Genomic DNA, 13,321 nt, shown 5'->3' with positions numbered 1-13,321 from the left:
CCGCGTTTTATTTAAACACATAAGAAAAGTACTTATCCTTTTACATAATTATAAGCATATTTATATTCTAAAAAACAATTAAAAATATGCTAGTATACTACTTAATGAAAATTTATTTGTTTCTTAAATTTATAATATAATACAAATGCTCTACTGGAAAATTTTTAAAAATTAATTAACATAGAAATGCACATAACACAAATTATGCTGGTAGTGGGTTTTTAAGTGATATCGACGGAGTCCAGGAATCGCTTTTTAGCTTGTCATACTTCATTTTATTTATTATAACACTTTGTGAAACCTGTTCAGCCGAATGAGTTTGACCATAGTAGTCTACGAATAAACCATCTGGGTCTATCAAATATATAATTATTGTATGATCAACCTAGAACAAATTACACCGAAAGTAAAATTTATGTTCCTTAAAATAACTGAACTTATATTAAATATAATAAAAATATGTTACTGACAATGTAATCTGAATCCTGATCTTTAGGTCCATTACTATAGTACACTCTGTATGCTTTGGTTACTTTAGCAACTTGCTCTTGTGTGCCAGTAAGTCCAATAATTTTATCGGAAAATTCTTTAATATACTTTCCTACAATCTCTGGAGTATCTCTGTCAGGATCAACAGAGATGAATAATGGTTGAACTTTTATATTATGTTCTTTTTCTAAAATTAAAGTTTAGAATAATATACTGTTATTCTCTGTGCTTAAATGTTATTATTATAATTATTTATAACATACCCAAAATATCAACAATTTTTGTCATCTTTTCTATTTCATCTGGACATACATCAGGACAATGCGTAAAACCAAAATAAATTAAAAGCCATTTTCCCAAGAAATCTAGCGATTTCACCGTTTTTCCTTCGGGATCAACTAATTCAAATGTTCCACCTATAGCTGCCTTTCCTAATTCACGTCTCCTTTGACGATCTAATTCTTTATCTTTCATATCTTGTAGGTAATATAGATACATTACAAGACCTGTTCCTAATATGGTTGTAATAATGGTATTTTTCCATGAAAAAGGGCTTTTTGCTACTGGCTTTTTTCTTGAAGGCAGAGATCCTATATTATTTGATTGATAAAATTTTGCAGAGGTATTTATGCATCTGACTTGTGGATAATACTGTTTATAGTTTTGGAAGTTCTAAAATAATGCGTTATAAAATTGTTAATTACTTTTTTCAAGAGTTGTCTTGTTAATAAAATTTTCGATACGTTTATGTTCAAAAGAAAAATTAAGAAGTACATGTATATTTAAAATAATACTTACTTTTTTTAAAATCTGAATCGAGGTTCTATTTAGTAACATAGTTGATTGATTCATTAATTTTAACATCATTTTCACAGTTATATATACGCATTGGCTTTACATCGAGCAGAGGTTATGGTATTGCCGTATACATATTGTCATTTTCGACGTTATCGCGCGCTATTCAAAAAATAGGTTCGTTTCGCGTATAAAATACTTCTATTATATTTTATGAATAATTATATTTATAAACGATTTAATGGAAACAAAGATATAAAAAATACAAGTTAATAATAAAAAAATAATTTATGATCGTTCAATCTATTTTATTTTTTACATTTTGGACATAATAGTAAGGATAAACATTATTGTAAAATAATGCCAAAATGGACGATCTTTCTACAAAAAGTTGTACTATACTCGATGTAACCACACAGTTTTTTCTTGTAAATTTATACTTGTATTTGTAGCGCAATATTCCCATCTATATAATACATAAATAATAAATAAGTTACTACTTTATTAACGAAATTTAATTTAAAATAAGTATAAACTCATGTACCTGTTACTTTTTCTGTCTTCAATTGCAATCTTATCTATGAGCAGTGTATCCGGGTTAGAATTCTTAATTGCATTTTCATTTTCTTCATTTCTGAGCGCTTGATACCAAATCAATGCCTTTATCGTAACTTGATTACTCGGCAGAAATTGATATTTCGCTGCGGCAATGTTGTAAATCGTTGTCGATTTGTATTTTCGATTCGTTACTCTTAAATAGATATTTTGATAAACTTATTCAGATGTGCACAATATGACATTATCAATTATATAAAAATTAAAAGTAAATATAAAATATTATCTAGTATTCAATAAATGCAAAAAAACATTAATCATTATCGAATCATATCTTACATGCATCGAAGCTTAAAAATTATCGTCGAATTTTGTTGTGCGATCTTCAAAAACAGTATTCCGGATGTTTTTAATTTGTCATCAGAGATCATTGCTGATGCTCTAAGAGATTGCCCTGATGATAAAAATTTAAATTAAAATAAAAAATGTATACGTTTAAATATAGTCAACCTTACCACAAAATGGTTGCTCTTCTCGTGTAGGCAAATAATAAATTCCTAAAGGACCAAAATTAGCTCTGTAGCCCATCTCTTGGGACCAAAGTGTAGACTCCATGGGAAAACATATTCCGCTCATATACGAATTTCTTCCTTGAGGACAAGGCCAGGCGTTAAATTTACAGGATTCATTTCCCATACGTACGCTTTCGAAGAAGAACATCCATGCTCTTAAGTGACTACAAGCAAGCTCTTTAGTCAGCATTTCCTCTGCAATGTTATTACACCTTTATAATCGTTAACAATGATTACGCTCTATTAATATCCAAAATTAACAGAAAAAAGTTTACCATTTAAGTGACTAACAACAACAGAATTCTTTACGTCAGAACAGCCAGGTTGTTCTCTACCACCATTAGGAAAGAAATCAATATGACCAAGTGGTTTCAAAAGCCCGAAACCATCGGCAAAATCCTCGGAACCATCGGTATGTATCACGTCTACAAGCTGAGCGTCCGTAGCATCCAGTTTTCTAGACTTTTCTCTGAATAAATGATTTCTGAAAAACGGCGACGCAGGATCTAAACCTGTGATACGACCAAGGAGAATATTCCTTTTCTTCAGAACTTCGGAAGCACAACCAGCAACGTGAGCTCCAAGACTGAAGCCAATTACATGAATATTTTTAGGAAGCGAGCCTAAACCGATGGCATCCAAGAGGATCAAACCCAATTGCCGACCTACGAGTTCGGTATTTGCTACTGCTGCTGAATAAGTTGTTGCAGCTCCTCTGGTCCAGTCGAGAACTAGGACGTTCGTGTCTTCCTAATAAATATTGCTTAATGTACCGACCCATATATCGAATATAACAATAAGAAATTAAATTTCTGTTTATTACCATGTCCAGGAGAGCTTGTACTATGAGGATTGTACCGACGTCACTTCCGCTTCCTTTATAGCCATGTATTATAACTTTCAAACTTTTAGTCGCATCGAATCGTGATTCCAAAATCGAGCTAAAATTATCACTATACTGCAAATTATCCGGAGATTCTCGTCTCGCACGAGTGTACAATAAAAATCTTGTTTGAATTACGTTGGGATGTTCAGGTGGTCGTTTTAGCGATAAGCCAGCTGGTGGATCCGCGAAACACCCTAAGAAATCTAAAATTATTCATTTAATTTTTACTTTTTATGTAGCTTGATTAAACTCAAGGACATTTCTTTCAATTCTTACCGTAGCAAATTTTCGGTTTTCGGTCTTGATGATTAGCATTCGCTCGATGAAGCATTATACGATTTCTCATTGCAAGAAGTTTTACTGGAAGAAGAGAAGTTAAGTTACGGAAGTAACAGACAGTTTCGCTGCATACTGAGGTTCACTTACCAGAACGTTTAGCTTCGACGTTGCAGAGGACAAAGAGAATTAGAAAAAGCAAATGTCTTATCAACTCGAACTGCATCTTTCATTGAGTTTTCATCGAATATTTGCGTTTAACAACGTTGTCGCCACGTTCTTCTTCTTCGCCTTTCTCTCCTTCTTTGCGTTTCCTTCGCTGTCCCTGTTTTCTCGTCGATTCATAACGTTTTTCCTTATACTAGTGACCTGAAACTCAAATGCAATACGAAACATTCACCGAGTTCTTCTTCTTTCCATTCGTTGTTATTGCAAAGGAAGGTACAAACCTTTTACGCAATCATTTTTACGTTTCGTGAGCACGCTGTAATAGACCTATTCATTACTCATAAATGATTATAGAGATACTCGGTTAACAATTTTCAGAGATATTATACATGGATGTTGAAGTCGTTCAATGATTTCAGAAATGCATATCCGTTGGCTTCAAGCTGTTAAACGAAAAGTAATACCTACTTTCCCTTGGTCACCATGATTATGACCTCATTCTGCGTATTCAACATGATGTAATATTTGCAATCTTTCATGCGCGAATGTAATGACCGTGTCTATAAAAATTCATTGCTTTCACTTGGTAGATTTCAGCAACAGTTTTAGATAGTAGAAAACGACGATATTGTTTTTTTCAAAAACAATTAATCTGCACGTGCTTTTCTGATTATATCTTACAGTTATCGTAAAAGCGAATGTAACGAGTAATTATTTTGCACCTGTTCTTAAGCTTTTTTATCGTTTACTGCGATTTCTATAGATTTATAAAAGGCTACGGATATATTTTCTATATCTTAGTGAAATCTTATCAAGAATAAGAAGCTTTGAATTGGAAGCACACAACCGTTATCAAAACAAGATTTTTACGTTTAGGGCATCAAAAACCACGTATGTTTCTTCTCAAAGATCCGAGAAACCGGATGAACGAGTTTCACGGTTATAATTCAATAAAGATACAATCCGTTTGGTTGAATTTTCTACGAAGATGCCGATACTTTACAGGCAGAAAACCGAGATATTATATTGAAATAATAAGAAGAATGTTCAGCAAACAATTGTCTCCAAATATTAAAGCAGATTTCATTGTCAACATATCAAATAATTATAAATTATGCCAATAAATTACTTCTTTGTCAAATTATTATCATGTACTTATCAAAGCTAAAACAATGTACACGATAAAAGTAATTCATTATTAAATGTGGAACATCAATCATTTATGAACAATGATGTAAGATCAATAATAAATAACAAGTGTCGAGTCTATTGGACACCTGCACATCATCTATCTCTCAAGTTTATCTTCTCGCAATGTAAACAGATAGTAACTTAATATTTAATGAATTTATTGATTTTAATCAAATAACGACTGTACGCAAGTGCGTTCACAACAATGTAATTAGTACCAATAATCAGAAAACAGAAAAGTTAACAAATAGTAATACCTATAAATTCGAAATAACGTCAAGACTGTTAACATTTTTCGAACGATCTTCCTGGGTCTTCACAATGTTTAAGATATTACTTTTTTCGTGCCTCTCACTGCCAATCATCTTGGGAATACCTGTTGCAGATCACAAAAATGGGGCAAACGACGATGACCCTTTTCGTTCCCCAACCCCTGTAAGTAATTTTCGCGGTAGTGTAATATTTATTCAACTATACTTCTTGTAATTGTCATACTTTGAAAAATTGAATACTTATATTTTTTAGAGTGAACGAGCAATTGACTTAGGTTACGAGGCTGAAACTCATAAAGTTACTACGGAAGATGGGTATATACTGCAACTACATAGAATCACAGGTCGTCAAAACAGGACTACATCTGGTACTAAGCCTGCCGTACTGATGCTTCATGGACTCCTAGATTGTTCAGCTACATGGGTTCTGTCGGATCCTTCACGAAGTTTAGGTATCAATTATTATTTGCATAACTAATGATTTTATAGATATTAAATAACTTCTAATCTTTTCATTCTGCAAAGAAATAAAGCCAATACTGATATTGAGAATAAAAATACTCAACTTCTTCTGTAGCTTTCATGCTGTCGGACTGGGGATACGATGTGTGGCTAGGTAATGTGCGAGGTAACAGATACAGTCGAAAACATGTTAGCATGAATGTTTTGGACGACGATTTCTGGAAATTCAGGTACGTTCATATGATTCTTGTTGTGCCATAAACTATCAGCCCTCGTTATAATCATCTTCATATAAATTCACGGAGACCGCTGCAATATCAAAACAAGAGAATTGTTGGTCAAGTCAATATATTGTTAATTAAAAAATTTGTCAACTTCTACAATACATTTGGTGACAATATCATAAAAATCATCTAAACTACCTTAGACAAAGTATCAACGTACCACATTAAAAATGAGAAGAAATAGGGCAATACAATGCGACATGATTTTGAACATCTTCTTGTGAAGTTTTCATCCAGAATTGCTTACGAATGTTTCAAGATTTTTTATTTTTGTTTGGATCCACCTGAATTCGTGTTTAGCTGCATAATTCTATCCTTCTGCAAAATCTGCAAAACGATGATCATTATATTGGTCGGTGCAAATAATTTTCGTAAAATTTGCAAACAGACTCTCATCATTAAACACATTTTTAGTTAGGTTGTTAGGAGAAATTAATAGAGCGAAAATACTGTATGTTTCTATAAAGCTGGCACGAAATGGGAATATACGACCTTCCAGCGATGATCGATTATATTCTCAAGGAAACCAAACAGGAGAAGATATTTTACGTAGGACACAGCCAAGGTGGTACATCGTTCTTCGTAATGGCTAGCGAACGACCAGAATATCAGAAGAAATTAATCGCTACGTTCGCTTTGGCACCGGCAGTCATTTTGCCTCACACGAGAAATATTTTGTTCCGTCTGTTGGCTCCAATAGCGAATGATATAATGGTAAAAAAATCTCATAATTTTTTTGCTAAATATTTCGTTTTACAACAGAATAAAAAAAATTGTATTGATTCGTAGAAATTGGGAGAATTGATAGGTGTGACCGAGTTCACACCTTCATCGAAGCTTATACAAATTCTTGGACAAGAAATGTGCAAGGAAGACATGATAACGCAACCGATATGTAGAAATATAATATTCCTTGCAGGTGGTATCGACGTAGGACTTAATATGGTAGTTACAACTTACGTTGAGCATATTCGTTATAACAGTACGATGCTGGAAATTGTCTTTTTTTTTAATTTATAGACACTTGTACCGTCAGTTGCAAAATATGATCCTGCTGGAGCATCTGTGAGGCAAGTTGTTCATTACGCACAGTTACTGAATTCAGGTAACTACCATACGATACAATTTTGAATATGCTTCTTTTTTATTTTACCAATTATGTTCGCTATATTTAATAGGCAGATTCCAACAATATGATCATGGTCTCATCAGAAACTTAAGGCAATACGGCAGCATTCTGCCTCCTCAATATGATCTGAGTAAAGTTACTATGCCTGTACATATACATTATAGCACCAACGACGCTTTAGTTGATCACAAGGTTTGTATAATTACATTTTAATGTATACGAAGTCTGTCGTGTTATATTCAACTTTCTTAAATGTTTTGACTAAGAAAAAAATTTGTTTAACTCGTCTTTACTGTTTATCATTTGATAGGATTCAATTAAATTATACAAAATGCTACCCAATGCCCAGAAGTTATTGGTACCAAATAGCCTTTTTGCGCATCTTGATTTTGTCTGGGGCAAGGACGTCGACACTTTGTTATATAACAAGATTTTTAGTCTGATGCAACGATATAAAAATTAGCACCAAAATACCACTACTTTCTCCACTCGACAAGAACGTATCACGGTTATAGGAATGTACAAAAAGATCATCATTTTCCATTGAAGTTAAGGGCTTGTAACGTTACAAAAGTTCCAGTAGATCGTATAAATAAAATGCATTTTTGTTAAATATGATTAATATTTTCCTATTAATCTTTTCTTTTTCCAACTTACTTTTCCGATAATCCTATTTATGTTTAAATGATCAATTCTTATTATATAATAATTAGTTACATTTTAATTCCGTCTCTTCCTCCATCTCTTTCTCATAAACTCTCTGTTGAGTGCTCCATGTTTTCGTAACTACAAAATGTTGCCGAATATTAAACATAAAGAATTATTAATCATAGAGCACTTGAGATACAAAAGAGAGATGTGATATGTAATACTATTAATTCTACAAAGATTCTTTGAGTTTTCAAATATATTATGTGGGCCACGTTCCGCGAAACTGCAATGCAGATGCGACCCGCGTCGGACTCGGAGCAAGCCCCGGTGCCCAACCTTGTTCAAAAATGAGATTAATATTCTGACTCCCCAATGGGGAGTGTATCAGATATTAAGCTGATAAGAACAGATACTACACTTTGATCTTAGCTAAAATAGCCGAGAAGCGATACCTGACTCTCCCTTTAGGACCACTTTATATGCTACAACAATCAGTTTTAATTGCGAGAAAGCGGTCGTCCGAAACATCCCCTAGTGGTCCGTCTGTGACTTACACGTATTACCGCATAGACTACAAATGTCGGTAGTCACTAGTTATTGTATACAAGAGATATCTATAATTAATTATAAGGCTTATAAAATAGTTAATAAACAAAACGTTGAATGTGAAATATTAATATTAAAATTGTATATCACATATTCTTGTTTAATATTTATTCTTGAATTGACATCACAAGAAGTATATTAGCCATATTCCAAATATCATTAGGTTTTATATCTATATATTCTGATAATTTTGAAGCAATAACTTTGGCTGTTTCATTATCAATACAGGAGAAAAATGTTCCACAAAGAATTACAGAAGCAGCTAGAAATAACATGTTAGATTCTAGTGCCATAAGATTTCTCTTTTCCTGATGAGTTTTAGCAATGTGTCCATAAATTAAATATTGTAAATGAGAGTACAACTTTTCCCACTATAAGCATATTTTAGCTATATAAATTGTATAATAGTATTACCTTGAAAGCATGTATAAAAAAAAACTCAGACCTGTAAATAAACTAAATCCAATAAGCTTATGGTAAGGTTTTGCATGTTTGGAGTCTCCTTAAGACCTGTTGCTGCTAAAAGCACCTCTACACAATTTAAAGGTGTATAAAAGGGCATTTTAAATCCAACCATTTTGAATACTTCATATTCCGATGAAAAGATTGTACTGTGGGTATACTCTGATTTTGTATCAATCCATTGTAAAATATTAAGTACCTATGTTATAATTAAGAAATTAAGATACCAGTACTAATAAGTTTATATGAAAATGATACAGTATATACTTGCGATATTCCTAAACTTTTAGAATGCGAATCCATTTTACTTGCTAATTGTAAACATGACATAAGATACAATTTTGATTGGTTTGATATCTTTTTACAAATTTGTGACCAATAGTTTCCTGTTTGGTTCGTAGCTTTATACACTTTCCAAAAATAATTACATATAAATTTATCATATAAATGAATAGCAATATATCTAGTGTGTGGTCCCATGTCAAGGTGTTCTGTTATCTTAAAAACTGCACTGACAATTGGAATTGGTATGGCTAAAATTAGGATTTGAAATATATAAGTACATTAGTATGAATATTTATTAATTATAAAATACAACTATTATTAATTAGAAAATATAATGAATAAATATTTATAAACATAATTTACCTATAAATGGCATATAAAATTCATCTTTGATTTTAACAAAATTTTCTTGTTCTTTAATGATTGTTTGAAGATCTTCTAACCAATCATCAAGTAAAGGTTCTATACATATGAGATAAACGTATATCAGAATAAAAATTAAAGTTTATTATTTTCTATTATATTTATTACACACTATTTTTGCAATATTCTTAATGCAAAATTATGCTAATTACCAATATAAGCAGTATCCAAATCCATCTGAGCTTTTGTGTACTAAAATTGCTACTAAATATTATTTGAATGTTATGATACATGGTTACAATGTAAGTCACGTGATACATTTCGCGATATATCGAAAATACAAATAAAACGCGCAATTTGCTTAATGCCAGTATAAGATTAAAACGCATTTGTACAAAAACATTTTATTTTATGTTTTAAATAGTACATACATGTACATATGTATCTACGTATGTATGTGTGTATTTGTGTCATGTATATGTACTATATACAGTTAAAGATAAATATAATTCTACAAATGTTATTCTACATTCATACTTTGATCTTGATGTGATGAATCTGTCAACAATAATGGTTGGTAAGTCCATTTCGGAAATACTCGTTTATATAAATTCATTAAGACCGTGTCTTGTGATTTCAGCTGTCCATTAAATACGCATTTCATATGACCATGTGTACCTACGTAAAAATATAATGATTAACATGCTTTTGATATTTAAATATGCGAAATTCGAAAAGCTATTTACCCAATGGTTCTTTAATATGGCCTCTACGTCCATATTTCGTTCGTAATTGAACTGGTTTGAACCAATTTATGTCTTCACGGTGGAAAAACATAAATCTTATAACTGCTGATCGCTTATAAACCTTGTAAGGGTGGCCACTAAGTACAACTCTCTTTACAATTATTCTATCTGGATTTGCAGATAATACGCTACCAGTTGCAATTAGTTCCTATAAAAATATTTTAAGATACATTAAAAATGTACTTAAACTACTAAAAGTATCGTGTATGTTCTCTTACCAACGATCCATTTAATTTTTCAACATAACATAAAACTGGACACGGCGGAAAAGTAATGGGTGCAAACATGCTTGCTACAACAGTACTTTCAGGTTGAAAATATCGTTCATACTGAAACAATATAGTTTATCTTGAGTAATGAAATATAAAGAATTTTATCAGAATTCTTAAAATGCAATATATACCTTATGTTTATTCCCGTTTGTATGTTGACTAAATATTGGACACGCGGAAAATCTTCTAAATCCACATTGAAATATTAATCGTTCTTTGGATTTTATTGGAATCGAAATAGTGTTAGTATGTTTTAATACAACGTTTAAGACAGACATTTTATGCTCATTCGGTAATAAACCAAATAAAACTAATGGACGGTTTTCTAATGTGCAAAATGCAGTAAATAGGTTTCTCCTAACATTTATCACGTGGATTGTGATGTACCAACCAGGCTGTAAATACGTTTCAATAATTATGAATTAGTGCCCAATAGTAATAATAATTATTTTATGAGCTTTACCATAGCGCCTTCTATTTCTTGTGACTCTTTAAATATACGTTTTCGTGTTCGATCGAAATTTTCAAATTGAAATATTCGAGCATAATCGGTAGGAAGATTTTCTTTTGAATCCCAAGGGCTTGTCCTGAACGATTCTAATCCTCGATATTTTTGAAATCTCAGTTTTGCTAACATATCTTGCGGAGTATCAACTTCGTCAGGAAATTGTGCATCCAATTTGGCTACTATATTTAAAAGTCAATTAAGGGTGCAAAGGTCAGTCGAGTGTGCTAATGAAAAACAAAGTATTATTTACGTTAATTCAAGCAAACTTACGTTTTAATTTTTCTATTTCTTCTTTTTCCTCTATCATATCAACATTTTGATCATATCGTTGTTCGTCTGGAGCTTCTGATATCGTAACTGTATCATATTCCTCTTCATCTTCTGCTTCTACATCACTATCTGATTGAGATTTGGCTTCATCCACTGACATTTTATCTTCTGATTCATCATCCGAATATTCGCTTAATTCTTCTGTAAAAGGATAAATCTCTGTATGTGTTTAAATCCGTTTACCAATCTTAACAAAAAGTACCTCCATCCTCATCAGGAATCCATGCTGCTTGATATTCAGATGTTCCTTTTGGAACTTTCTTTACAATTTTCTTCTTTTGAGCAGCTGCAGCCTGAGCTAATTCTTCTTCAGTAGGCCAAGTTTGTTCAGCATCCATAGGATCAGGTATGTTTTCACTTTCAAGAGATTCCTATAAACATAAAATATGTAATACATAATTAATGAAGTTAATATTTCTTTTTTTTTAATTGTACAATTACTTGTTTTTTTGGATCAGCACGTTCAAGAACTCTGACAGATGGTTCATCATCCATTGCATTGCAATGTTTTCTTCCTTTCTTCTCTACAGGGTATGGATCCTCAGGAGCATCAATTTGGGACATTTGAAAATCTCCAAATCCAGGTATATGTATTAAACTATTAACTGACAATGGTACATTTCTTAAATATCCTGAGATCATAAGGGTTCCCAAATCTGTTGAGTCCTACATGAAATTAAAAATGATCAGAAGTTGATATTTTAACAATTATAAATAATAATTATTTTAATACCTACATCATTGCACTTAAACTTAATTTCTTCTGCTAACAAATGTGCTCTTTTGTTTCTATATGACACAGTTCTTTGTTTTTGAGAACCAACACGTCTTAATACATTGAAAGCATCAGTAGAAGTATCTAAATGAAAGATTTTTTCTTCTGGAAGCCATTTGGAAATCTCAGATTGTACATTATTTTTAAATTCTTGACGTTTCTGCAATAAAACTTATATGTATCAATAAAAATCATATTTACCAAAAGTAAGAAAAAACTGATTTTTTTATGTTACCTTTATATGAAGATTTTCAATGTTTGTAATTGCTATCACTGGAGTAGTCAAACCTTGAGCAGCACAAGGTAAAATAATTTCTCTACCCCAATCATCAAGAATCTTATCTCTTGGACTATTATCATGATGATTTACAGCAGAAGCAACAAAAAGAATAGTTGTAGATATTTTTGCTGCATCTAGTGTTGCAAACAAATTTCCAACTGGTGGTATAATAATAGAAAATCGCTGTTTAAATCTAGGCAGGCTGTTACAAATAAGTAAATAATCAATAACTTATATTTTTATTACTATTATATATTAGATATTATACCTTAAATGAGTTGTACCAGTGGGACTATTTGTTACGATTGCAGTCTCATCCGCTTTTGTTAGCACTGATAATACATTTTGAGTATCCAAGTCTTCTTGTAATGGAATAATACATACAAGAATAGGAGCTGAATTTGATCCACCTAAATTTCTTTTTTGTTGCAATACTTCTTCTCTTTTATTTTTCCTAATTTGAGAGGACTGATGTCTTCGTGCATCTTTTCCTAACTGTCTATGAATGTGTTTTGATAAAACTTTGACCCCAGTTTTTCCTATATATTACACAGAGATATATATTTAGAAATATGATAAATTATAAAATTAAATAATAATATAAATAGAATATAAATAATTTTACCTTTAACGTCGCTACTTATTGATCCTTTGCTTCGATGTCTACCAGTTTTATGTGGTTTATTTACTTGCTTAAATGCGCCAGGACGATGCACTTCTTGTTTCGTTATTCCCATTTTGCATTAAAAATTATACACTTCATGCAGAAGATGTCATCATAATTTATCAAATATGTTGTACAAAACACGTGGGTCGCTAGTAAATTCTTTCGAACTTTATAGTGCTTTATAAGAACTAAATTTCCTATGATTTCTGTTAGGAGTTGGTAACATTGAATTAAAAA

The 13,321-nt window shown here is 31.7% G+C and overlaps 5 protein-coding genes and 1 non-coding gene across 11 annotated transcripts; 1 reads left to right on the top strand and 5 right to left on the bottom strand.

Annotated features, from left to right (window-relative positions):
* Window positions 1-95: 95 nt before the first annotated feature.
* Scox (Synthesis of cytochrome c oxidase) lies at window positions 96-1,446 on the bottom strand. The gene is made up of 4 exons (XM_003701195.3): window positions 1,288-1,446; window positions 753-1,161; window positions 471-676; window positions 96-385 (listed from the first exon to the last, which is right to left on the bottom strand). The coding sequence occupies exons 1-4, from the start codon at window positions 1,354-1,356 to the stop codon at window positions 203-205; spliced, it is 867 nt and encodes a 288-aa protein (XP_003701243.1). The 5' UTR covers window positions 1,357-1,446; the 3' UTR covers window positions 96-202.
* Window positions 1,447-1,571: 125 nt separating this feature from the next.
* LOC100883946 (pancreatic triacylglycerol lipase) lies at window positions 1,572-5,328 on the bottom strand. 6 transcript variants are annotated; one of them, XM_012280495.2, is made up of 10 exons: window positions 5,190-5,322; window positions 4,023-4,057; window positions 3,724-3,942; window positions 3,574-3,657; window positions 3,235-3,500; window positions 2,687-3,161; window positions 2,355-2,606; window positions 2,179-2,293; window positions 1,829-2,035; window positions 1,572-1,750 (listed from the first exon to the last, which is right to left on the bottom strand). In XM_012280495.2, exons 3-10 carry the CDS (start codon window positions 3,797-3,799, stop codon window positions 1,681-1,683), a joined length of 1,545 nt encoding a protein of 514 aa, XP_012135885.1. In that variant the 5' UTR covers window positions 3,800-3,942; window positions 4,023-4,057; window positions 5,190-5,322; the 3' UTR covers window positions 1,572-1,680. The 6 variants fall into 6 exon arrangements, with proteins under 6 accessions (XP_012135885.1, XP_076396985.1, XP_076396984.1 ...); XM_076540870.1 differs by having other exon boundaries at window positions 3,724-3,948; window positions 4,023-4,301; window positions 5,190-5,308; XM_076540869.1 differs by having other exon boundaries at window positions 4,023-4,301; window positions 5,190-5,308.
* Window positions 5,254-7,692, top strand: LOC100883837 (lipase 3). The gene is made up of 8 exons (XM_012280499.2): window positions 5,254-5,367; window positions 5,458-5,656; window positions 5,782-5,896; window positions 6,418-6,664; window positions 6,740-6,895; window positions 6,971-7,055; window positions 7,129-7,271; window positions 7,390-7,692. The coding sequence occupies exons 1-8, from the start codon at window positions 5,254-5,256 to the stop codon at window positions 7,540-7,542; spliced, it is 1,212 nt and encodes a 403-aa protein (XP_012135889.2). The 3' UTR covers window positions 7,543-7,692.
* A 296-nt stretch (window positions 7,693-7,988) lies between these two features.
* Window positions 7,989-8,180, bottom strand: LOC143266101 (U2 spliceosomal RNA). The gene has a single exon (XR_013041205.1). It is a non-coding gene; the product is annotated as a U2 spliceosomal RNA (small nuclear RNA).
* On the bottom strand, window positions 7,990-9,783 carry LOC100882943 (cyclin N-terminal domain-containing protein 1). The gene is made up of 5 exons (XM_012280500.2): window positions 9,659-9,783; window positions 9,447-9,545; window positions 9,066-9,331; window positions 8,782-8,997; window positions 7,990-8,707 (listed from the first exon to the last, which is right to left on the bottom strand). The coding sequence occupies exons 1-5, from the start codon at window positions 9,681-9,683 to the stop codon at window positions 8,444-8,446; spliced, it is 870 nt and encodes a 289-aa protein (XP_012135890.2). The 5' UTR covers window positions 9,684-9,783; the 3' UTR covers window positions 7,990-8,443.
* Window positions 9,784-9,834: 51 nt separating this feature from the next.
* Window positions 9,835-13,265, bottom strand: Tsr1 (Tsr1 ribosome assembly factor). The gene is made up of 12 exons (XM_003701101.3): window positions 13,043-13,265; window positions 12,686-12,956; window positions 12,373-12,619; window positions 12,100-12,297; window positions 11,804-12,028; window positions 11,565-11,733; window positions 11,303-11,503; window positions 10,988-11,211; window positions 10,656-10,919; window positions 10,471-10,581; window positions 10,193-10,400; window positions 9,835-10,124 (listed from the first exon to the last, which is right to left on the bottom strand). Exons 1-12 carry the CDS (start codon window positions 13,152-13,154, stop codon window positions 9,967-9,969), a joined length of 2,388 nt encoding a protein of 795 aa, XP_003701149.2. The 5' UTR covers window positions 13,155-13,265; the 3' UTR covers window positions 9,835-9,966.
* Window positions 13,266-13,321: the final 56 nt, after the last annotated feature.

Source organism: Megachile rotundata, chromosome 16 (genome assembly GCF_050947335.1).
Source record: "Megachile rotundata isolate GNS110a chromosome 16, iyMegRotu1, whole genome shotgun sequence".
In the NCBI taxonomy this organism is placed as follows: Eukaryota; Metazoa; Arthropoda; class Insecta; order Hymenoptera; family Megachilidae; genus Megachile; species Megachile rotundata.
This window is presented reverse-complemented; position numbering and strand designations above follow the sequence as displayed.